Source organism: Castor canadensis, chromosome 11 (genome assembly GCF_047511655.1).
Source record: "Castor canadensis chromosome 11, mCasCan1.hap1v2, whole genome shotgun sequence".
Taxonomy (NCBI): Eukaryota; Metazoa; Chordata; class Mammalia; order Rodentia; family Castoridae; genus Castor; species Castor canadensis.
This window is the reverse complement of record NC_133396.1, coordinates 48,341,294-48,366,294: the sequence shown is the minus strand read 5'-3', so window position 1 is coordinate 48,366,294 and position 25,001 is coordinate 48,341,294. Positions and strand designations below refer to the sequence as shown.

Sequence of the window (25,001 nt, the reverse complement as noted above, 5' to 3'; positions counted from 1 at the left end):
CACCATAAATTGCTTCAACAAGTAGCAGGATACAAAATCAACCTACAAATATCAGTAGCCTTTTTATACATCAACAATGAACAAATTAATAATGCATATAGGAAAACAATTACTTTTACAATAGCACAAAAATATCAAATACTTAGGAATAATCTTTAAAAAGGATATAAATGACCTCTACAAAGAGAACTACAAACTACTGAAGAAAGAGATTGAGGAAGACTACAGAAGATGGAAAGATTTCCCATGCTCAAAAATTGGCAGAGTCAACATAGCAAAAATGGCTCTACTACCGAAAGCAACCTACCTATTCAATGCAATTTTCAGCAAAATCCCAAAGACATTCACCACAGACATTGTAAAATCTACTTAAAGTTCATTTGGAAACACAAAAGACTGTGAATAGCCAAGGCAATACTGAGCAAAAAGAGCAATGCTGGAGGTATCAATACTCGACTTCAAACTATATTTCAGAGCCATAACAATAAAAAGCACAAAATCAGACAGAATAGAGGACCCAGATATGAATCCACATAGCTATGCCCACCTTATTTTTGACAAAGTTGCCAAAAACATATGATGGAGAAAAGACAGCTTCTGCAAAAAATATTCCTGAGAAAAGTGGCTATCTGCCTTCAGAAAACTGAAACTAGATCCATGACTATCACCCTGAACTAGTATCAACTCAAAGTGGTTTAAGGAAATTTATATCAGACTTGAAACCTTGCAGTTAGTACACAAAAGACCAGGGAATATCCTGGAAAAAATAGGCAAGGTCTTCCTCAACAGAACTCCAGCAGCACAGCAACTAAAAGAAAGAATGGACAAATGGGACTATATAAAATTAAAAAGCTTCTGCACAACAAAAGAAATGGTTTTTAAACTGAAGAGACCACTGACATAGTGAGAGAAAATATTTGCTGGCTATATATCAGACAAAGGTCTGATAACCAGAATAAACAGTGACCTGAAAAAACTAAACTCCCCCCAAATTAATGAACTAACAAAGAAGTGGGCAACTGAACTAAACAGAACATTTTCAAAGGAAAAAGTTCTAATGGTAAAAAAAAAATGGCCATAAAGGAAATGCTAATCAAAACTACATTAAAATTCCACCACATTCCTGTAGAATAGCTGTTATCAAGAACACCACCACCACCAAATGTTCATGAGGATGTGGGAAAAAGGAACCTGTATACACTGGTGGGAGTGTAAGCTAGTACAACCACTATGGAAAACAATACAGACACTTCTTAAAAAACTAAACATAGATCTGCCATATGATCCAGAAAAACCTCTGCTAGAGATATACCTGAAGGAATGCAAATCAAGTTATTACAAAGGCACCTGCATATCCATGTTCATTGCAGCAGTATTTACAATAACCATTCTATGGAAAGAGCCAAGATGCCCCACTAGCAACAAATGGATTAAGAAAATGTGGTATTTATACACAATAGAATTTTATTCAGCCATAAAGAAGAAGGAAATTTTGCCATTAGCAAGTAAATGGATGGAACTGGAGAACATTGCCTTAAGTGAAGTTAGCCATGTTCAGGAAGTAAAAAATCATATGTTCTTCCACAGATGCAGATTACAGACCCAAAACAAATGCAGTAATATTATTGCACATGGGTCACACACTAAGGGGAGAAAGCATATGGGTGAAATTTGAAAGGGAAGGAAACCCAAACTTCAATGTGGTTGTTGTGCGTGCTGTAGAAGAGCAAGTATAGTCATCTTAAACTGGCAAAGTCCACTATGGGAAGGGGACTAGGAAGTAGTGAAGAGGTTTGGCAGAGATGAACCAATGTGGGTTGCAATACACAAGTGCCTGGAAGCAATACTAGGAATTTCTCTATATAGCTATCTTTATCTCAAACTAGAAAAAGTCTATGTCATTCTTAATATCTCCTATGCTTTCTCTTCAAGAAAAGTGGAGAACAAGAGGACTGAACAGTTTCTGCCAGGAACCAGGAGAAGGGAGAAGGAGTGAGGAGGTGGTCCAAAGAATGCATACATATGTAAGTGTAAAAATGGCAAAATAAAAGAAAGAAAAAAACCCAAAGTTTGCGCTATATCATTGTAACAGAACTTAACCTAGTTAGTTACTGCAGACACAAGGCACAGGTAAAGTAAGAAGAAGTTTGAATGGCACCTATGCTATCATGATCAATAGAGGAGAGAGAACATGGGATTAGGAGATAATTTCACACACACACACAAACATACAGTGCTTAGGCCGATGGTGGTAGTGGATGCTTTTAAGGTTTGTTTTGAGAGGTAAGGAGCTAATAGTAGCAAAAGGAAACTCCGAACTTCTTTTCTTATCTTAACCCAAGGAAAAGCTGAACATGATCTAAGGAAATTCTCTTATTCATGTCCTTTCCATGTAAAGAACATACAAACCAAAATAAATCATAAAATCCTGATTTTTATATTATCATGTTTATCACTTCAAGGACCTCTGTACATTGAGAATCTATTGAAGCATATGTTTTACATGGAGGCTCTTTTCTTCAAAATTGATGATAGCATCTTAGAGAAAATTTTATACCCCTCTGATAATTTGAATAATTCTCAGTTTGGTCTCTGAATATGTTAGTGATTTTCCAATGATCTTCACTTCCCCCCAAAAAAATCATGCTATAGTCCCACAGAACACCTGTCTATGTCATAAGAAATCAAGGAATCAGGATCCATCTCGGACTTCTCTGCATCTCCATCTTCCAAAAGAATAGTCAGGTGTGATCAGAGACTATAATTAATTCGTCATCACCAAAGGACTCTGTGAGAATTTTTCCTAGAGAGGTCCTTAGGCAATTACTTTTTCTTTAATGAGTTACTCCAGCATCTTGACTCCCCTGGGTCAGCGAGCCTCTTAGGCCCAGGGATGGCTGAAAGAGAGTTATGAGAAAGGATGATACAGACACAGTTGATGAATTCAGAGGCTGTTACTTCCTTTGCCTATAATGTATAAATGTAACCAGATGTTGGGGCATGGCCCTGGAATCACCCTCAAACCCTCTAGGTTAGTTTTGAGGAAGGAGAACTGGATGGTACCTTACTGTCCCTCTACCCTGAGAATCTTGATTTACCACACTAAGTGGTGTTCTGCAGGACAAATTTTCTCTTATGATGCCTTATCTAACTCCACGTTTCTGCCTCCCAAGATGTTGCAAAATTGTAGAAGTATTTTGATTTATATCCACCTTTTATAACCTTTTTATTAATGCTAACGTTCATTACTATTACTCCCTTGCAATGTATTCTCCCAAGATCGTCTCATTTCAACGTAATAACAGTTCTGTGAGGTTGGACTCAATGCATCAGTTTCTAAGTCTTCTCCTATTTTACTTTCAACTTTATAACCATAATAAACTTGAGACAGGTTCCCTATCACAGATAGTGCTTAGATATGTCTGAGGAGTTTAGTAATCTATATTTCAAAGGCATGTCCATTGATGCAGAGTATTGACATCACCTGAGTGTTCATTATAATGTAGAAACAGAGCTACAGAACCAGAATCTGTGTTTTCACATAATCAAGATGAGTTGAATGTGCATGATCTATAATAAACACTGCCATCAGTGATACTTATGAACAGTCCAGGATGACAACTATAGATTTACCTGCAGGTGATGTCTCTATACATGTTCCATCTGTACACTTCTGTACTAGGCATACATTTGCTCGTTTACAGGGAAGCATAGTTTAGAGAAACAAAGTGTGTGATTTTCCCCAAATGTTCTTTTGCTCTATAATGCAACACATAATATCCAAATATACACACTGTTAATGCAACCACATCGAACACCATTAGCAGGATGACGATCCCAGCAGGCAGGCTCAGTTATGAAGTTTTAGTGAGAGAACTTTTCTGAATCTGTTAGTACTCTTCCTCTGCTTTATTAGCATGCTTGAATATTCTGGGGTTCATTAGTCAGTATTATCCAGAAGAATATTGAATAGTGTGTGTATGTGTGTGTTTATGGAACTTAATTTAGGAAATATTGGGGACTGTGCTAACTATAGTCAGCAGACTATAGTCCCTGGGAAGAGTATATGCTACAATCTTGAGTTCTAAGGCCATCTGGGGGCAAAATACTTATGCAGTTTTCTCTTATGTCTTTCAATTCATTGTGTGAAGCTTATCACATTCTGTAGTCTAATCTACATAATTATGTCTCCTTACTTAAATGTTAATAATATTTGTAAAATACCTTCATAGTAACATCTGGAACTGGTATTTAACACCACTTGCTATCAGGGCCTACCTAAGTTATGTATCATACAAAAAGATCACATATAGTATAGACATCTGAGGAAAACCCCAGGTGAGGGTTTGAAAATAATATGTGCTTCTTTTTCCTTTTTGTAATAATTTATATTTTTCCTGACATCAGTATCAATGGGATTGTGTAGATTGAAGCATAATGATTTTATTTTTAATCAGTATTATGGAAGTAAGTCCTACATCTTACATGCCGTAACATTTTTCATAAATGCCAAATTACATAGAAATTTAGTGCTAAATGGTTATGTATAGAGACTTTATATTCAAGGCATAGATAAGAGGAATAGTTATTCCAAATTAGTGGTAGTTTGTTGCCTTTAAAAATAAAGTATGTTGTGTCTCAGCTGAAGCACAGTCAATAACTATGAAACTCTGGTCTCATCTTGGCCCTATGCCAGATGCTACCCTGCTGAGCCATGAAGGCAAAAGTGGCCTTCCTTGCATGGAGTTTACAGTCTTGTGGAAATTCACATATAAACAATTGATCAATGGTATTGAATGATATGTGATGAGTACAAGATACTGTGGGAACACAGTAGCAGGTTTTACTGGATCTGGGGAAAAGGATATCTCCATCCTGGGGAACCTCCTCATCATTGTCCTCATTTGACTGTACTCACATCTTCACGCACCCATGGATTTATTTCTCTGCAGCTTTTCCTAGTGTGACCTCTGCTTTTCCTCCATGACCATTCCAAAACTGTTTGAAAACATGGAGAGTCAAATATTATCCATCTCCTATGCAGGCTGCCTGACACAAATGTACTTCTTTCTGTTTTTTGCTGACCAGGAAAGCTTCCTCCTTTTGGTCATCACCTATGATTGTTGTGTGGCCATCTGCTTCCCACTGCACTACACTAGCATCATGAATCCTGAGCTCTGCCTATGCCTGGTGGTGCTGTCCTGGGTGCTGACCTTGTTCCATGTCTTGTTATACACCCTGCTTATGGCCAAATTGACTTTGTGGGAACAAAATGATTCCCCACTTTTTCATGACCTATCTGCTCTCTTGAAGTTGGCCAACTCTGTCACTAAGGTTAATGAGTTGGTTGGAGGATTGGTTGGTGTCATTCCTTTTATTCTCATCATCATGTGCTATGCACACATTGTGTCCTCCTTCCTCAAGGACTTTTCTTCTCAGGACGTCCATAAGGTTTTCTCCACCTGTGGCTCTCATTTGTCCTTGGTTTCACTATTCTATGGAACATGCTCTGCTATCTACTTAAGTCCATCATGTAATAATTCTGCTGTAAAGGAGAATGTCCTGGCTTTCATTTGCATAGTGGTGACCCCTATGGCAAACACCTACATCTACAGCCTGAAGAACAGAGACATGCATGGTGTACTGAGAACAGTTCTTCGTAAGGATAAAATTCCCATCTTCCTATAAGGGGAGCACTTGGGATATTTACATAATTTTCTCCAGTAAATATATGCAGAATAGCATTAGAGTATTCCAGATTTTTCTTTCACTATCAGAGTTTTTGTTAAAAGAGCACACTGTACAATTATTTAATACATAACTTGATCATATACAAACTCATTTGTAGAATTTTTCTATAATAGTGAAACTACTCTATGGAAATCAGGGAAGGAGGGAAAGGAATAGAGAATGATAGAGCATCTACAATATTATAAAACATAACATCTATGAAGGTAGAGGATGTAATGATATATATTTAAAAATGGGGGTTGGGAGGAAAGCAGTAATGGAGAGTAATGGAAATGATTGAACATACCAAATTAAGTTTATTCACAGTGGAAATGCATCAAGAAACCCCTTTGAATGTTTAATTAGAAATTAAAAATGAAAGACAAGACCATAAAATAGGTAAGTGAAGTACTTGTTGAAGAGGGAAGGGTGAATGAAGGAGATTAAGATGACAGAGTATGGCTAATGGACATCATATACCCATATGAAACAGAACAATGAAACCTCTTGCAATTGCTTTAAGAGGGGAGATTGTAGGGGAAATCTAACCAAAGTACAATTTAAGTTTATTTGGAATTGTCACAATTAATCCTCCCTATAAAGCAAATATATCATAATAAAAATTTATTTAAAGAGAGGCTGTTCAGTGCTGTAGTTGAAATGAGAAACATGATCTTGGTTACCTAGCTTTGCCTTCCTATTTTTATTGCTCAAGTGATCCTGGAAAAAGTATAGTTTTTAAGCAGCTCTTCCATGTGGTCTCATTCTTCACATTCTTAAGTTATCCCAGGATTTTATCAGAATTCTATTTTGACTCTGGTGACATTTTCAATAGTGATCTATATTCCTAGATTAATATTCAATGTCATCCAAATATCTCAACCTCATGCTATCCTTCTAATGTCACATACATGCTCTTTCTGAACAAAATTTGACATATTACCTTTTAGTTTTCCCACTCCTTTCACTTCATATCTAAATTGTTTTGTGTGAAATGCCTTGACTGTAAACAAATTTTTCTAACTCTTTTTTTTAACAACAGTGTCTCCCATCAAAGTACTAACCAGGCCCAACCCTGCTTAGCTTCCGAGATCAGATGAGATCAGGTGCGTTCAGGGTGGTATGGCCATAGACACAACAGTGTCTTTGTAAAAGTTTACCTAGATTGAGTTATTAGCTAGGGCCCCAGAATTCCAGTTTCTCACAACCAGGGAGAGAAAGTAGAGGTTCAAATAAGTTCAGTGTTTCTGGATTCTTCTACTGCAAAAGCTATATTGATTTTACAAAAAGAAAATATAATATATTTAAAGTCAAGGTTTGCAGTATCCAGAATGACAAATGTGACATTCAACAACTTCACATATCACATGCAGTGTTGATATTTTGCCTGTGTAAATCACAGATTATTTGACCCTCCAGCTTATCATTTTTCCCATTTTAGAAATAAAAGAAACAAGCCTTTATTTTTTAATTATAAATCAATATAAAATGAATCAATTGCCCAAACTTGGCCTATTCATTTGCTTAAAATAGTCTCCTCTAAGTGATTGTGTCTAAATCCATTCATCAACAATATTTTAAAGCATAATAACATCTCTGTAGGTAGGGCAAATAAAGATATGTGAAAGTTGATGAAGAATGAAGTTTAGAGATAAAACAGAAAAGAACAGTAACAGAAAGGGATGAATGGACCAAAACAAAATATATTCACAGTGGGAATACATTGAGAAATCCCTTTGAACATTGACTTAAACATTAGTAACAAAAGGCAGGACTGTAAAATAGGTACAGTGTGTGGAGGTGTACTTATGGGAGGGAGGAGGGTGAATGAAGGTGATTAAAGTGAGGGTATATGGTTGAGACTTCATATACTTATATGAAATAGACCAAAGAAACCTCTTGCAATTGCTATAATTGGGTCAGGGAGGGGGTTGTGTGGGAGATAGGATGGGGGTGATCTAACCAATGAACAATAGAACCTACTTTGAAAGGGACCTAAGAACACAGTCTACTTCTATGTATTCCTTTAGCATGTGACCTTTTCTCCATTTGTGCTCTGCTGTTGCTACCTGCAACATGAGGTGATACACGGAAGGGTGGCCCTTGCTCAAGTTGTACAAGGCCATTTGCCCTTGGCACCTTGCAAACTGTGAGCTAAACAAACCTGCACTTATTTTATTCTTAGCATGTGTTAGGAATTTAATTGCGGTGATGCAAAGGTGACTAAGGTAACAGAGTTTTCAACTAATGATGCTGGAAAAAATGCCTGTATATATGAAAAAATGTTTAATTTCATTCCACAGCTCACACTGTGCAAAAGGAAACAAAAATGTATCATAGACTTTGATATTTTTATGAGTATTGATAGGATTCATCAAGAAAAATATTAAGGGGCAGATGGAACATGGTTGATTTGCAGTGCTTTCAGATTGCAGCTACTAAAGCCAACTGAGATACCATAGAACTAGTTACTGAAACTCTGATTGGAATAAGAGATAAGAATAGAAGAAAACTTAGAATTATGCACCAGAAGTGTGTACTCATTGAGGAAGATACTGCTATGACAAGATATATAAACATATCCATCTTTTCATATCAATATGAAATTGGGTTGTAATTTTACACCATATAAAAACCAACTAAAATGAGAGATGGCTTAATACAGATGGCATTTTATTAGTGTATATTACTTTTAAAAAATTGAGGTGTTCATAATGACATTTTCATAGGTGTTTATAAGGACTTTGCTTGTATTTTATCACCACTCCACCCACACATTTCCCATCCATGTGTTTCCTTCCTATTCCTGAGTAGTCTTTTAAAAATATTCTGTATGTGAGAGAAAATTGTGATATTTGTCTCTCTGGGCTGGCTTATTTTGTTGAGTGTGATGATCTCCATTTCCTACAAATGACATTATTTTACTCTTCTTAATTGCTGAATATTTTCCTTTGTGTATACATGCCATATTTTCTTCATCTGTCCATCAGTTGGTGAGCCCAGACTGTGTTGATTCCATGACTTATCTATTGTGAGTTGTGTTGCAATAAACATCAATGTACAGGTATGTCTATTGTATGCTGACTTTGATTCCTTCACGTATATACAAGGAGCATTGCAGGTGGATCATATGATAATTCTATTTTTAGTTTTTTGAGTAAGTTCTGGCCTGGGAAACTGGTGTAGTAGCAAAAGTCCTAAATCTACAGACTACTAGAATTAAAAATAGGGGGACATCTATACTACATTGGTTTAGGCAAATTGTGTTAGAGTTGACTACAAAAGCACCAGCAATAAACTCCAAAAGGTAATGGATTACATCAAAATCAACATCACATCAAAGAAAACAACAGAATTTAGAAACAACATACAGATTGAGAAAATATTTGCAATCCATGTATCTGATACAGGAGTAATATCCAATATATTTAAGGAACTCAAATGACTGCATAGAGAAAAAAGAAAATCAGGAAAGAAATGGGCAAGTGTGCTGCAAAGATATTTCTCAAAAGAAGACATATGAAGCTTGATTTGTTGATTCATGTCTATAATGCCAAAACTGGGAGAGCTGAAGTAGAAAGATTATGAATTTAGGACACTCTGACCTGCATGGCAAGATCCTTGCTCAAATAAAAATATATATAAATTACTGACAGATTCAGGAAAAAATGCTCAACACCCATAATCACTAGGTAGATACAAATTAAAGCACATTGAAATATCACCTCACATCTGTCAGAATGGCTATTACCAAAAGGATGAAAGGTAACAAGTGTTAGTAAGAATGTGGAGTAAGAGAACCTTTGCTCACTGTTAATGAAAGTTTAAATTACTACAGTACTTATATAAAGCTACATTGAGGTTTGTCAACACACTAAAAATCAAAATCTCAGTGAAATGCTTCACACAAGTAGAAAAAATAATTGTAGAATTTATATGTAACAACAAAAAACCATAATAGTGAAATCCATTTTGAGCCAAATGAACAAAACTTAAGAACATTACAAATCAGTAATGAACAAAACAGCATGATTTTGGCATAAAAATAGTCATATATGCCAATGGAAGAGATTACATAGAATGAAAGTAAGCTCACACCTTCAACCAACTGGGTTTCATCAATGGTGCTGACAACATCTATTGGAGAGAAGACAGATTTTCAACAGATGGGAATATCCACATGTAGAAGAATGAAACCAAACCTCTCTCTTTCTCTAGTCCAAAAATGAACTCAAAATGGATTTAGGACTTAAACATATGAGACCTGTAATAACTATCAGAAATCAGATGGGCAATGAATTTTTTTGCTTATTACTCCAAAGCATAGGAAAGAAAAACAAAATGAAATTAAAAGGATTTACATCAAGCTGATGGGATTCTGTACAGCAAAAGAGGCACTAAGAAGAGTGAAGAGAAAACCTACAAAATTAGAAAAATATTTTCAAGTATTGATCAGACAAGATGCTAATGTATAGAATATAGAAGGAACTCAAAATTCTTAATAGCAAAGAAATAATGAGTCAATTTAAAATGGAGTCAAAATAGATCTAAATAGACATTTCTCAAGGAGACACAAAAATGACCAGCTGATATATGCCAAAGATATTCTACATCACTACTTGTCAAGGAGATATAAATCAAAGCCACAAGAAGTTAGTAAATATCACCTCACACCAATCACAATGGCTATTATCAAAAAGACTAATGATAACAAGTGCAGGCAAGGATATGGATAAAAAGGAACACTTTCACACTGTTGGTGGGAATGTAAATTAGTACAGCAATTATGGAAACAATGATTGAGAGTCCCCATAAAATTAAAAGTATCCAGACTCAGTGGTTCTAGCTAATAATCTTGGCTACTTGGGAGGCAAAGATCAGGTGGCTCACAGTTCATGGCCAGCCCAAGCACAGCCCCCATCTCAATGAATAGCAAGGCACAGTGTCATGCACTTGTCATCAGGCCATACAGGAAAGCACAAATAGGAAATTGGCCTTCCAGCACAGTTGGGGCATAGAGTGAGACTCCAATGGAACCCAACCAGAGAAGACACTGTGGTTAAGAGACCTGTAATGCTCTTAACTTACTGTAGCGTAAGATGTAGAATATTAGGGGAGCATGGTGATAAAGAGTAAGTAATGCTTGAGTTTGATTAAAGCACGATATACACATGCCTGTAGTACCAAGATGAAACTCCATTGAACTATCAAGATACTCTTAAAAATGAAGGACAGGAGGGTAAAAAGGACTTTGTTTGGGGTTGGTAACAATGAGAGTAGAGTGAGCATAGGAGAAAAGGTGAATGAGGATGAATATGATTCATGTATTTTGTATGAAAATAGAAGAATGAAACCTGTTGAAATCATAACAATGGGGGAGGGAGATGAGGGAAAATGATGGAGGGGTAAATCTAAGATATATTATATGCACATATGTAAATATCACAGTGTATCCCCCTGTACAACTATTATATTCTAGTAAAATACATTAAAGGAAACAATCAAACAAAGCACCAAATGTCTGGTGACATGACTCAAGTGGTAGAGTGCCTGTCTAGAAAGTACAAGGCCCTGATTTCTAACTCTCATATTGCCCAAAAACATTAAAAGGATTACTATATGATCCATAATCCCACTACTGGCCATATATCCAAAGAAATGATATCACTATATTGAAGATACATCTACCCTCCTGTGATCAGTGCAGCAGTATAATCACCAAGGAATTGAAAGTAAAGTTTCACTAACTGGTGAATAACTAAAACATGTAGTACATGTACAATGGATTTAAAATTCAGACATAAAGAAATACCAAGATTTGTGACAACATCAATGGAACCATATATAATTGTGTTAAGTATAATAAGTCAGGGACAGGAAGACAAGTATCACATGATGTCAATATTAATGTGCAATCAAAAAAAGTTGATCTCTAAATTTGTGAGGGGATTCCAAGATGGCGGCTAGAGGGAGGAAGCAGAAAGCGAGCCTCCTATAGTGAAATCTTGGAGAGATACTGGAGACACACTTTGCAGGCAAAAATCACCGAGAAGAAGCAAAACTTTGAGCCCTCCACTCCTTCAGCCAGTGCAGAGAATCTCCACTTCATGTTAAACAGAGAAACAAGAAGGGGCCCTGGGCCGCCAGTCACCTGTGTCCAGATGGCTTGGGAAGATGCAGACAAGGTGAGCTTCGCCGTACGGCGGTACTCCCACAGACAAGCCTGGGCCAGAGCAGCATAGCCCCCTGGACAGACCAACCCCCACCCAGGGAAAAAAAGAGAAACTGACTAATAAGCAATAAGAACAATAAAGACACATGGGAAAGAGGGTGGGGTGCACTGAGCGCCAAAGATTGGGGGAAAGAAGTCCTTCCCAAGACTGTAAATAAACAAGCAGGGCAGGCCGGAGAGGCTCTGGCAGGAGCGGTGTTGCGTGCCCAGCAACCAGGAATGGGAAAGCTTGTGAGAGTGGCAGAGGGAGGAAAACTCCACAGGAGAGGGGAAGACCCACTTCCCACGTGAACTGTAAACAAACATGGTGGCTGGCAGGAGCAGCAGCACTGCCTAGTAATCAGGAGCAGGAAAGCTTGTAAAAGCAGTGGTGGGAGGAAAACTCCACAGGACAAGGGGGAATACCCACTTCCCACAGGAACTGTAAATAAACATGCAGGCTTGAGAATGCAGGTGTAGTGTCACCTTCACCAGTGTGCTGGAAAAGGGGAAAGCATGTATCAGAGGATGATGCACAGGAGAACTCTGAGTAAACAAAGCCTGCAGGGCCAGGTGAGTGCTAAGCTCACCCCAGAGATCTGCATAAATAATGCCTCCAGCAACAGCAGGCTGACAGCAGTAGGCAGGCAAGCCACAGCCGCAGATACCATTCTCAGAAATGTATCCAGACTCTTTTTTTTCTCTTTTTCTCCCTACCTTTGATGAGAGAACAACCGAATTACACCTGCATGCTGAAAAACTTACTGAAACAGAATTGCATTTGAATTTGGGACACTTGGTGGTTTTGTGTGTGTGTGTGTGTGTGTGTAGTTTTGTTCCACTTTATGCATCCCTTTGATGAGACAACTACAGAAGAACATCTGAGGGACCAACTCCAGGATTGGAAACTGAGACAGACACCTAAATTATTAAGACTGAAACTTCATTGCATTTGAACTTGGAGGTTTTTTGGTTTTTTTGGTTTTTTGGTTGTTTTTTAAATTTTCTATTTTTCATTTTATTTTATTTTATTTATATATATATTTCTTTCATTTACTTATTTTTTATTTTTATTCTTATCTTTATTTTTTTATTTTTTATTTTCAATCCTCTCTCTGTCTCTCTAATGCCTGTTCAAATACTGTTAATTAGTACACTAATGCTCCCTGTTTGTACCTTTGAAACTTTCTTGTCTGATTCCTGGTTCTGTTTTCTCCTTCTTGTCTGTTTATTTGTTTTTCCCTTTTCTTTAACTACTTGCTTTCCATCTCCACTCACACTTCCATCTAAATATCACCATTGTTATTATTACAAGCTAGAAAATACTTAATTGCACACAGTACAGGGACAGTAACAACACCAAAGACAATGATGGGAAGACAGAAAAAACAGGGAAACCAGTTTCCCCACAGCAAAAAATTAGTAAAGGAACCAGAGAGGAATGAAGAAAACAGATACTCAGATCCAGACTCCAACAAAATGAAGATAAACTATGCCAAAGGACCCAATGAAACCAACAAAAATAATTTAAAAGAAGACATACTACACATACTCAATGAGAATTTTATAGAGATGATACTGGACAGGGTCAAGCAAAATGTATGGGAGACACTCAAGAAATTCCAAGACAACAAAAGTAGAAAATTTGAAAAAGCAAAAGAAGAAATAAAGGAAACCATAGAAGCACTGTGTAAACACCAAAGAGAAACAGAGAACGTGATGAATAAAAAGATAATTGAACTTAGGACAAAAATAGACAACATAAAAGAGGAAACCACCCAGGAAAAAGAACAAAACAGAACTGCAAAACAAAACTGAAGGCCAATCCAGCAGAATAGAACAAACAGAAGACAAAATCTCAGAACTTGAAGATGAAATGGTAATTAAAGGAAAAACCGAAGAATTATTAATTCAACAACTCAAGACCTGTGAAAAGAAAATTCAAGAACTCACCAACTCCATCAAAAGATTAACTTGAGAATCATGGGCATTGAAGAAGGAGAAGAGGTATAAGCGAAGAGAATGCATAATCTATTCAACAAAATAATAACGGAAAATTTCCCAAATCTAGAGAAAGATATTCCCATACAGATGCAAGAGACCTCCAGGACACCAACAGACCAGATCAAAATAGACCTACCCCACGACATATCATCATTAAAACAACAAGTTCAGAAACTAAGGAAAAAATATTGAAGGCTGTAAGAGAGAAAAAGCAAGTAACATACAAAGGTAAACCCATCAAAATCACAGCAGACTTCTCAACAGAAACATTAAAAGCAAGAAGAGCATGGGGTGAGATCTTCTGGGCACTGAATGAAAATAACTTCAACACCAGGATATTCTACCCAGCAAAACTATCATTCAAAATAGATGGAGCAATAAAAGTCTTCCATGATAAGCAGAAACAAAAACAATATGTGACCACAAAGCCACCAATACATAAGATTATTCAAGGGATTCTGCGCACAGAGAGTGAAAGCCAACATAACCATGAAAAGACAGGCAGCCACAGGAAAAGAAAAAGCAAGACAGTAGAGAGTAACTTCAACTTAGGTACACACAATCAAACCTTCAAACAACTAAGACAATTAAATGACAGGAATCACCACATATCTATCAGTACTAACACTTACTGTTAATGGACTTAATTCACCCATCAAAAGGCACCGCTTGACAAAATGGATTAAAAGGGAAGATCCAACAATTTGTTCCTAAAGGAGACCTGTCTCACCGACAGAAATAAGCATAGGCTTAGGATGAAAGGCTGGAAGAAGATTCACCAAGCCAATGGCCCTCAAAAACAGGCAGGAGTAGCAATACTTATCTCTGACAAAGTAGACTTCAAACCTACATTGATCAAACGAGATAAAGAAGGACATTCCATACTAATAAAAGGGGAAATAGACCAAAAGGAAATAATAATCATCAATCTGTATGCACCCAATGTCAACGCACCCAATTTCATCAAACATACCCTGAAAGACCTAAAAGCATATATAAATGCCAACACAGTGGTTGTGGGAGACTTTAACACCCCATTATCATCAATAGATAGGTCATCCAAACAAAAACTCAATAAAGATACCTAAGATCTAAAATATGCAATAGATCAAATGGACCTAGTAGATGTCTACAGGACATTTCATCCAACCTCTACACAATATACATTCTTCTCAGCAGCCCATGGAACCTTCTCCAAAATAGATCATATCCTAGGGCACAAAGTAAGTCTCAGCAAATAAAAGAAAATAGAAATTATACCGTGCATAGTATCTGATCACAATGCAGTAAAAGTAAAACTCAACAACAAAAGTAAAGACAAAACACATGCAAACAGCTAGAATCTAAATAACTCATCACTTAATGAACAAGGGATCATCGATGAAATAAAAGAAGAAATTAAAAAGTTCCTGGAAGTCAATGAAAATTAAAACACAACCTACTGGAACCTATGGGACACAGCTAAGGCAGTCCTGAGAGGAAAGTTTATATCCATGAGTGCATATATTAAAAAGACTGAAAGATCCCAAATCAATGACCTAATGATACATCTCAAACTCCTAGAAAAACAAGAACAAGCAAATCCCAAAACAAATAAAAGGAGAGAAATAATAAAAATAAGAGCTGAAATCAACGAAATAGAAACCAAAAAAACAATACAAAGAATTAATGAAACAAAAAGTTGGTTCTTTGAAAAAATAAACAAGATTGACAGACCCCTGGCAAGCCTGACTAAAATGAGGAGAGAAAAAAATCCAAATTAGTAGAATCAGGAATGCAAAAGGTAGATAACAACAAACAACATGGAAGTCCAGGAAATCATCAGAGACTACTTTGAGAACCTATATTCAAATAAATTTGAAAATCTTAAAGAAATGGACAGATTACTAGATACATATGATCATCCAAAACTAAACCAAGAGGAAATTAATCACCTGAATACATCTGTAACACACAATGAAATTGAAGCAGCAACCAAGAGTCTCGCCCAAAAGAAAAGTCCAGGACCTGATGGATTCTCCGCTGAATTCTATCAGACCTTTAAAGAAGAACTGATACTAACCTTCCTTAAACTGTTCCACGAGATAGAAAGGGAAGGAAAACTGCCAAACACATTTTATGAAGCCAGTATTACACTTATCCCAAAACCAGGCAAAGACACCTCCAAAAAGGAGAACTATAGGCCAATCTCCTTAATGAACACTGATGCAAAAATCCTCAACAAAATAATGGCAAACCGAATTCAACAACACATCAAAAAGATTATTCACCACGACCAAGTAGGCTTCATCCCAGGGTTGCAGGGATGGTTCAACATATGAAAATCAATAAACATAATAAACCACATTAACAGAAGCAAAGAAAAAACCACTTGATCATCTCAGTAGATGCAGAAAAAGCCTTTGAGAAGATCCAACACCATTTCATGATAAAAGCTCTAAGAAAACTAGGAATACAAGGAAAGTACCTCAACATTATAAAAGCTATATATGACAAACCTACAGCCAGCATTATACTTAATGGAGAAAAACTGAAACCATTCCCTCTAAAATCAGGAACCAGACAAGGATGCCCACTATCTCCACTCCTATTCAACATAGTACTGGAATTCCTAGCCAGAGCCATTAGGCAAGAAGAAGGAATAAAAGGAATACAAAAGAAACTGTCAAAATATCCCTGTTTGCAGACAACATGATCCTACACTTTAAAGACCCAAAAAACTCAACTCAGAAGCTTCTAGACATCATCAATAGCTATAGCAAGGTAGCAGGATATAAAATCAACATAGAAAAATCATTAGCATTTCTATACACTAACAATGAGCAAACTGAAAAAGAATGTATGAAAACAATTCCATTTACAATAGCCTCAAAAAAAAGTCAAATACATAGGTGCAAACCTAACAAAAGATGTGAAAGACCTCTACAAGGAAAACTATACACTTCTGAAGAAAGAGATTGAGGAAGACTATAGAAAGTGGAGAGATTTCCCATGCTCATGGATTGGTAGAATCAACATAGTAAAAATGTCTATACTCCCAAAAGTAATCTACATGTTTAAAAGAAAAATGCTGTAGGTATCATGATACCTGACTTCAAACTATATTACAAAGCAATAATGATAAAAACAGCATGGTACTGGCACAAAAACAGACATGAAGACCAGTGGAATAGAATAGAGGACCCAGATATGAAGCTACACAACTATAACCAACTTGTCTTTGACAAAGGAGCTAAAACTATACGATGGAGAAATAGCAGCCTCTTCAACAAAAACTGCTGGGAAAACTGGTTAGCAGTTTGAAAAAAACTGAAACTAGATCCAAGTATATCACCCTATACCAAGATTAACTCAAAATGGATCAAGGATCTTAATATCAGATCACAAACTCTAAAGTTGATACAGGAAAGAGTAGGAAATACTCTGGAGTTAGTAGGTATAGGTAAGAACTTTCTCAATGAAACCCCAGCAGCACAGCAACTAAGAGATAGCATAGATAAATGGGACCTCATAAAATTAAAAAGCTTCTGTTCATCAAAAGAAATGGTCTCTAAACTGAAACGAACACCCACAGAGTGGGAGAAAATATTTGTCAGCCACACATCAGACAAATGACTGATAACCAGAATATATAGGGAACTTAAAAAACTAAATTCTCCCAAAACTAATGAACCAATAAAGAAATGGGCAAGTAAACTAAACAGAACTTTCTTCAAAGAAGAAATTGAAATGGTCAAAAAACACATGAAAAAATGCTCACCATCTCTAGCAATAAAGGAAATGCAAATTAAAACCACGCTAAGATTCTACATCACCCCTGTTAGAATAGCCATATTTAGCAACAACACAAACAACAGATGTTGGCGAGGATGTGGTAAAAAGGAACCCTCTTACACTGTTGGTGGGAGTGTAAACACTCTGGTAAAAAATTTGGAGGCTACTTAAAAAGCTAAACATTGATCTACTATTTGATCCAGCAATACCAGCCTTGTGGATATACCTAAAGACTGTGACACAGGTTACTCCAGAGGCACCTGCATACCCTCTTTTATTGCAGCACTATTCACAATAGCCAAGTTATGGAAACAGCCAAGATGCCCCACCACCGACGAATGGATTAAGAAAATGTGGTATCTATACACAATGGAATTTTATGCAGCCATGAAGAAGAACGAAATATTATCATTCGCTGGTAAATGGATGGAATTGGAGAACATCATTCTGAGTGAGGTTAGCCTGGCCCAAAAGAACAAAAATCGTATGTTCTCCCTCATATGTGGACATTAGATCAAGGGCAAACACTACAATGGGATTGGACTTTGAGCACATGATAAATGCGAGAGCACACAAGGGAGGGGTAAGGATAGGTAAGACACCTAAAAAATTAGCTAGCATTTGTTGCCTTTAACGCAGAGAAACTAAAGCAGATACCTTAAAAGCAACTGAGGCCAATAGGAAAAGGGGACCAGGAACTAGAGAAAAGGTGAGGTCAAAAAGAATTAACCTAGAAGGTAACACACCCGCACATTAAATCAATGTGAGTCAACTCCCTGTATAGCTATCCTTATCTCAACCAGCAAAAACCCTTGTTCCTTCCTATTATTGCTTATACTCTCTGTACAACAAAATCAGAAATAAGGGCAAAATAGTTTCTGCTGGTTATTGAGGGGGTGGGGGGATGAATTGAAAAATTACTGAGATAAATGAAGACTCTAAGAAATGAGATCACATGAAACAGTAGCTTGTACACTACAGTTTTCTAGGATCACCTGAGCAAGACAAAGAGGATGGCATAGCCAGGACATCAAGATCATGTTTCTATTTCAAGTACTCCACTGAACATCCTTTCTTTTATGCATGAAAAAATTATGCACTGCGCTCTTTTTTAAAAAGCTCCCATGGTGAGGAAAACATCTGGAATAATATTCCAAATTAACATTAGTACATTTGCTGAAGAATATTTTGTAAATATCTCAAGTGTTACCCTCATAGGAAGAAGGGAATTTCAATCTTACAAAGGAGTCTTCTCAGGGCACCATGCATGTCTCTGTTCCTCAGGCTATAGATGAAGGGGTTCAACATAGGAGTCACCACCATGTACATCAGAGCTATGATATTCTCCTTCATGGTAGAATTATCAGCTGATGGACATAAGTAGATAGCAAAGCATGTCCCATAGAATACTGAACCCACAGACAGATGAGAGCCACAGGTGGAGAAAACCTTGTGGATGCCAAGGAAAGAAAAGACCTTGAGGATGGATGATACAATGTGTGCATAGGGCATGATGATAAGTAAAAAAGGAATGACACCAAGCAACCCTCCCATAATGAATATCACCAATTCATTTACTTGAGTGTTAGAGCAGGCCAGCTTCAGTAGAGTAGACATGTCACAGAAAAAGTGGGGGATCACATTGTTCTCACAGAAAGACAATGTGGCCATGAGCACTGTGTGCAACATGGCATGGAATGTGGTCAGCACCCAGGAGAGCATCACCAGGCACACACAGAGCTTGGGGCTCATGATGCTGGAGTAGTGCAAGGGGCAGCAGATGGCCACATAGCGGTCATAGGCCATGGCCACAAGAAGAAAGTTCTCTAAGTCAGCAAAAAATAGGAAGAAATACATTTGTATCAGGCATCCTGCATAGGGGATGGAGGACACTTGGCTCTGCATGTTTTGCAAAAGTTTAGGAATGGTCACAGAGGAAAGACAGAGGTCAGACAAGGACAAGTTGCTGAGAAAAAAATACATTGGTGTGTGGAAATGGGAGTCCAGTAGAATGAGGACAATTATGAGGAGATTTCCCAGGATGGTTGTAAGATACATGGCCAGGAACAGGACACAGAACAGGTCTTGGTGTTCTGGCAGGATTGGTAAGCCCAAAAGAAGGAACTCTAAGGTGATAGTTTGGTTCCTTTCTGTCATACTCTTCTGTCTCCAAAATCTTTAAGAGAAAAGAATATTGTGACTTTAAAATGTAAATAAAAAGAACATATTTCCATGTACATGTTCTGTGTTCTCAATAACCGATCTCACCCTTACCTCAATAATTTCTAAATGTCACATGTATATAATGTCTATACATTTAATGACTTTTTGGAACTGTCATTAATATCTTTCAGTACTGTATAATTTCCTAAGATTTTTTCTCTTAGCTTCTGAGACACAATGTAGAATTTTTTTTATCTTATATGACTGACCAGTCATCCTAGGAAACAGTTATTGGTTCCTTTTCTATCAGTATCTTATACATTGATGGTCTTGAAGGATTCTTGAGATGCCTATCTGCTTGTATTTCTACATAGACTCCCAAGAAAAAAATCTGTCTTCAATGTCTTACAACACCAGTTAAAATGCAGGTATAAATGTTCCGATTGCTTCATACTTGTCTTCTCTTGGGTGTGTCACAGGCAAGTTAAGCTCAATAGATCTGAAAAGAAACTCATGATCTCATTTTCCTCTCTCCCAACTTCATATTCTTCTCTAATTTACCCAAAAGAGTTCAGGATTAAATGAGAGACCTTTAATTTCATTCATTCATTCCTTTCTTTCACTTTTACTTCAAATCTAGCATGTACTAGATTCTCTTCTTCATTCTTCTGCTAGTTTGCCCCCTCCTTACCACAGGACCATATTCCTAGAACAGGAAGACACCTTATCTTTCCTGGACTATTGAAGAGAACACTGAATTCTTGTCCCTATTTCGAAGCCGCAATAATCTGTATCTTAAATTGCTTTATTTACAGCATGACAGATCAAAATCTGAATACTGCTTCAAGGTTGTCATTGCTCCTAAAATAAATGCAAAGGACACAATTGATGCTTTAACACCTGAACTTTGCCTACTGCCACAACTTCATATGTCTCCACAATGACATATGCATTCTACTTTGAATTAAGGCTGGGGTTGAAAGTCCTGATTTCCTGCATCTTGTCTACAATCCCTTGAGGTTTTATTTGCCTATCACTTTGTTTCTTCTGTTGCTTCTTCACATGGCACCCCTCTTCATGGGTATTACATGACACTTGCTCAACAACTTACTCTTCTTCCCAATCAAGTGAAACCTGCTGCTATGTTCCCACAACATCCTGTACTCATCCATAGTACTCAATGGCATTCATCAATTGTTTATAGCTGATTTCCTACCAAGCTATAAACTCCATGCATGAAAGTTTACTTCTGGCTGCACGACTGCAGCAGGCCAGTATCTGGCATGGTGCCTGGATGTGAACAGTGTATATGCATATTTTTTGACTATGTTTCAGCTGAGACACAAATTCCTTCATTTTTAAAGGCAAACTACCCATATGTAATAAAAACTATCTCTTATAAATACTCCCTGAACATAAATTTGGTAAACTTAACTATTTGGCACTAAATTTTTACATTATTTGGCATTTATGAAAAATGTTAGGGTACATATGATATAGGACTTATTTTAATACTGATTATCCAAAATAAAATCTCTATGGTTCAATTCGTATGAAGTTATTGATATTGATAACAGGAAAAATATGAGTGGCATTAAAGAAATTGTGGGAAAAATGAAAAAAGAAGCATACATCTTTTCAAAACTTCACCTGAGTTTTCCTCAGATGTCTACACTATATGATATCTTTCATACTGTACATCATTTTATCTAGGCCCTGATAGCAAGTATATGTTACATAGCAGTTCTAGATATTACTACAAAGGCATTTTTACAATGTTATTCACATGTAAGCAAGTAAATTTAGATTAGAGTAGTTTATCCTACATAATGTGATAAGCTTCAACAATCAGTTGAAGGACTTAATAAAAAAAATGCAGAAGAATTCTGGCCCTAGATATCCTTGGGACTCAAGAATGTGACATACACTCTTCCAAGGGACTCCAGTTCCGTGGCTTGCCATGCATATATACATAGGATTTATCAGTCTTCAATAATCTTTAAAAGAAAGTGAGGGGGCAGAGGGAAGGGGGAAGAAATGACCCAAACATTGTATGCACATATGAAAAAAATGAAAAACACACATACACATCCTCCCCCACCCCCCTACACCTCTTTTTCTTCTGGGCAACCTGCACTAGTAAACCCCGGTATGTCTCAAATCAGCAAGAAAACTGTGCAGGAGCATTAACAGATTTGGAAAGCTCTTTCACTGAAACTCTGTAATTGAGGTGCTGAGATCTTCCTGCTGATGGTGTTTAATGCAGCTGCATTAACAGTTTGTACAGTTGGATATTATGGTGTTGACTTATGTAGGGAAGGGATATTTGAGGGAAATCATGCAGCTTGTTTCTTCAAATTATACTTCCTTGTAAAAGAGTAAGATGCATGACATGTGCTGGGGTGTGTAGAGGGAACACAAACAGAGACTCAACCTGCGTGTGTTGCCACTGATGACCCACTGATACTCACATCTTCAGCTGATACACCTGTAGTTCTCAACCTGGACTGTCCATAAGAATCACTAAAAGCCATGTTTCTAACATTTCATGAACATATAAGGCATCTTAATCCAGTAAAAACACTGTTCCTGGTTCTGTATCTCAGTTTCTACATTTTAAATGAGCATCTAGGTGATGTCAATACTCAGCATCAATGGGCTGTAGTCAGTAGATTCACTTGAGGGTCAATGTATATATTGCATTAAAAATAGGTCATCAAGATCCCTGGACAAATTCAATCATAATCTTTGATAGGTAACCTGTTTCAATTTATTAAGATTCCAAAGTTGAAAGTAAGGTAGTACAAGGCTTAAAAACTGTGGCATTGAACCCCATCTCACAGAACTGTTGTTATGTTAAGAGGTCTTGGAAGAATATGTTGCAAGGAATTAATAGTAATAAACCCTAGCATTAAAATGATTATAAAGATTGATCATGAATAGAAATACTTCTACAATGTAGCAAAGTCTTCAGAGGCAGAAATATGGCAAATAGAGAAGGTATCACAGCTTAAAATTTGTGCTGCAGAATACCACTTTGTGTAGTAAATCACGACTCTCAGGGTGGGAGGACAGTAAGGCACCAGCTCAATTTCTTTCCTCAAAACTCACCTGGAGTGTCTGAGATTGACTGAAAGGCCATGACCCAAGACTTGCATCCCTTTTATTCATTACAGGTACAGCAAGTAATAACCTCTGTATTCACCACCTATGTCTGTTTCATCACTTATCAATTCTTCCTTCTGACCATCCCTGAGATTCTGTGTCCCATAGGAGTATAGATCCTGGACTAACTCACCAAAGATGAAGTAATTACCCAGGTTGTCTCTATGACCAACTGTCACAGAGTCCTTTAGTGATTAATAATTAATTATAATCTCTGATCACATGACTTTTCTTTAGGTCAAGGTGCAGATGCAGAGAAGCTCACCAATGGGTGCCAACTCCTTGACTGCTAAGGAAATGGATGGGAATTCTGTGGGGCTGTAGCATAATTCTGGGTCAGTTAAAGACTGTTGGATAACTGATAAAATATTCAGAGAACAGTTTGTGAATTATTCAAAATATCATACAAGTATAAGAAATCATCTCAGGTTTTTTAAAAATATATTCATTTATTTCATCTTAGGTTTTGAAGCAGAGTACCACCATGAAAAATGTATGCTTCAGAATGATTCCTAAGTCTCTGTCTCAGTCTCTGAGTACACATTTCTCCATGTACAGAGGCTCCAGAAGAGATAAACATGTCAATACAAGAACCAAACTTCTATGACCCCTATTTGCATATATGCCACTATATGGAAAGGACAGGAATAAGAGAATTACCTCAGGTCATTTTCAACTTTTCCTTGGGTCAAGTTAAATAAGTCCAGATTCACACTCCTTTCAGTTACTTTTATCTCCTTCTGTCTCTAGTAAAACCCTAATGGCACCCACCACCATCATCACAAGCATTTTATGTGTGTCAGATTACTACCTAATGCCGTGTTCTGCCTCTTCTATCAATCATGATGCCATAGGTGACATTCATAACTCCTTTTTCCACTGCCTGTGCTTCACACTTGCAGTAATTACCTTGATAATATTCTGTACCAGGTGATATAAGGTAGTATATCTGCATCTTCATCGCTCTTTCTTTTATTTGGTTATTATAGACTTTATGAATGTTATTTTGAACACAGAAATAGTAGGTGGTAGCTAAAGATTTTATCAGAATTTCAAACACAGTAATTCCTTTTCAAGTTCTGTAAAGTGACCAAGTTTTCCCTTGTTATTCTCTATCAATCACATCAGTGAGAATGATGCCTCTGATCTTTGTACATTGGCTTACATAAGAACAAGAAATGCCTGGGTAGTAAGCTGAACTTCCAATTCAGCAAAATTGGTGTTACATCCCCTGCAAGAATACACCTATACATTCACCTATAGAAAGTATATAAATAAATGGGATTTTCAAACTTACTTAACAGCTCCCAAGTAATTCCTGTGACCACTAATAGCTACATTTCATTTTCTTAATTTTGCCCTGTCCCAGCCACAAACAACCTCTTTCTGCTTTATGTATTTATAGATTATCCTTGATATTTCATATAAAATAGAATCATAACAATATATGCTTTTATGGCTGCCTTCTTTCAATTAGCACAATGTTTTCAAGGTAACAGTTCCAATACTTCAATTATTCTTATATTGAATAAAATTGGATCATAGGGATACACCATATTGTGTTTAGCTAGTCAATTGATGGTTCTTCCCAATTTCATACTAGTATAAACAGTGCTACTATGAACATTCATGTATACAAATTTGTTTGAATACTGCAATTATTTTGGTACATATCTAGAGATAAAACTTCTGAGTACTGTGATCTTCCATTCACTTTTTGAGGACTTGCCAAATAAGTTTTTAGAACAACTACATCATTTCATATTTTCACCCACAGCGTATTGCAATTACAATTTCTTCACATTCTTAACAACTTATTTTTCATTTTCTCAAATTGAAACCAAACTAGAGGGTAGTAGCTATTTTTGAAAGCATTTCCTGAAAACATTAGCATACTTAAAGAGTGCCTGATGATATTAAGGACCTCTGTTACTTGTTTGCAATTTGTGCATTT

General features: G+C 36.8%; 1 protein-coding gene and 1 pseudogene across 1 annotated transcript; one reads left to right on the top strand and one right to left on the bottom strand.

Annotated features, from left to right (window-relative positions):
• Positions 1 to 4,806: 4,806 nt before the first annotated feature.
• Positions 4,807 to 10,205, top strand: LOC109680881 (olfactory receptor-like protein DTMT; annotated as a pseudogene).
• Positions 10,206 to 18,931: 8,726 nt separating this feature from the next.
• On the bottom strand, positions 18,932 to 19,876 carry LOC109680882 (olfactory receptor-like protein DTMT). The gene has a single exon (XM_020155527.2). It carries the CDS (start codon positions 19,874 to 19,876, stop codon positions 18,932 to 18,934), a length of 945 nt encoding a protein of 314 aa, XP_020011116.2.
• Between the last annotated feature and the right edge of the window lie 5,125 nt (positions 19,877 to 25,001).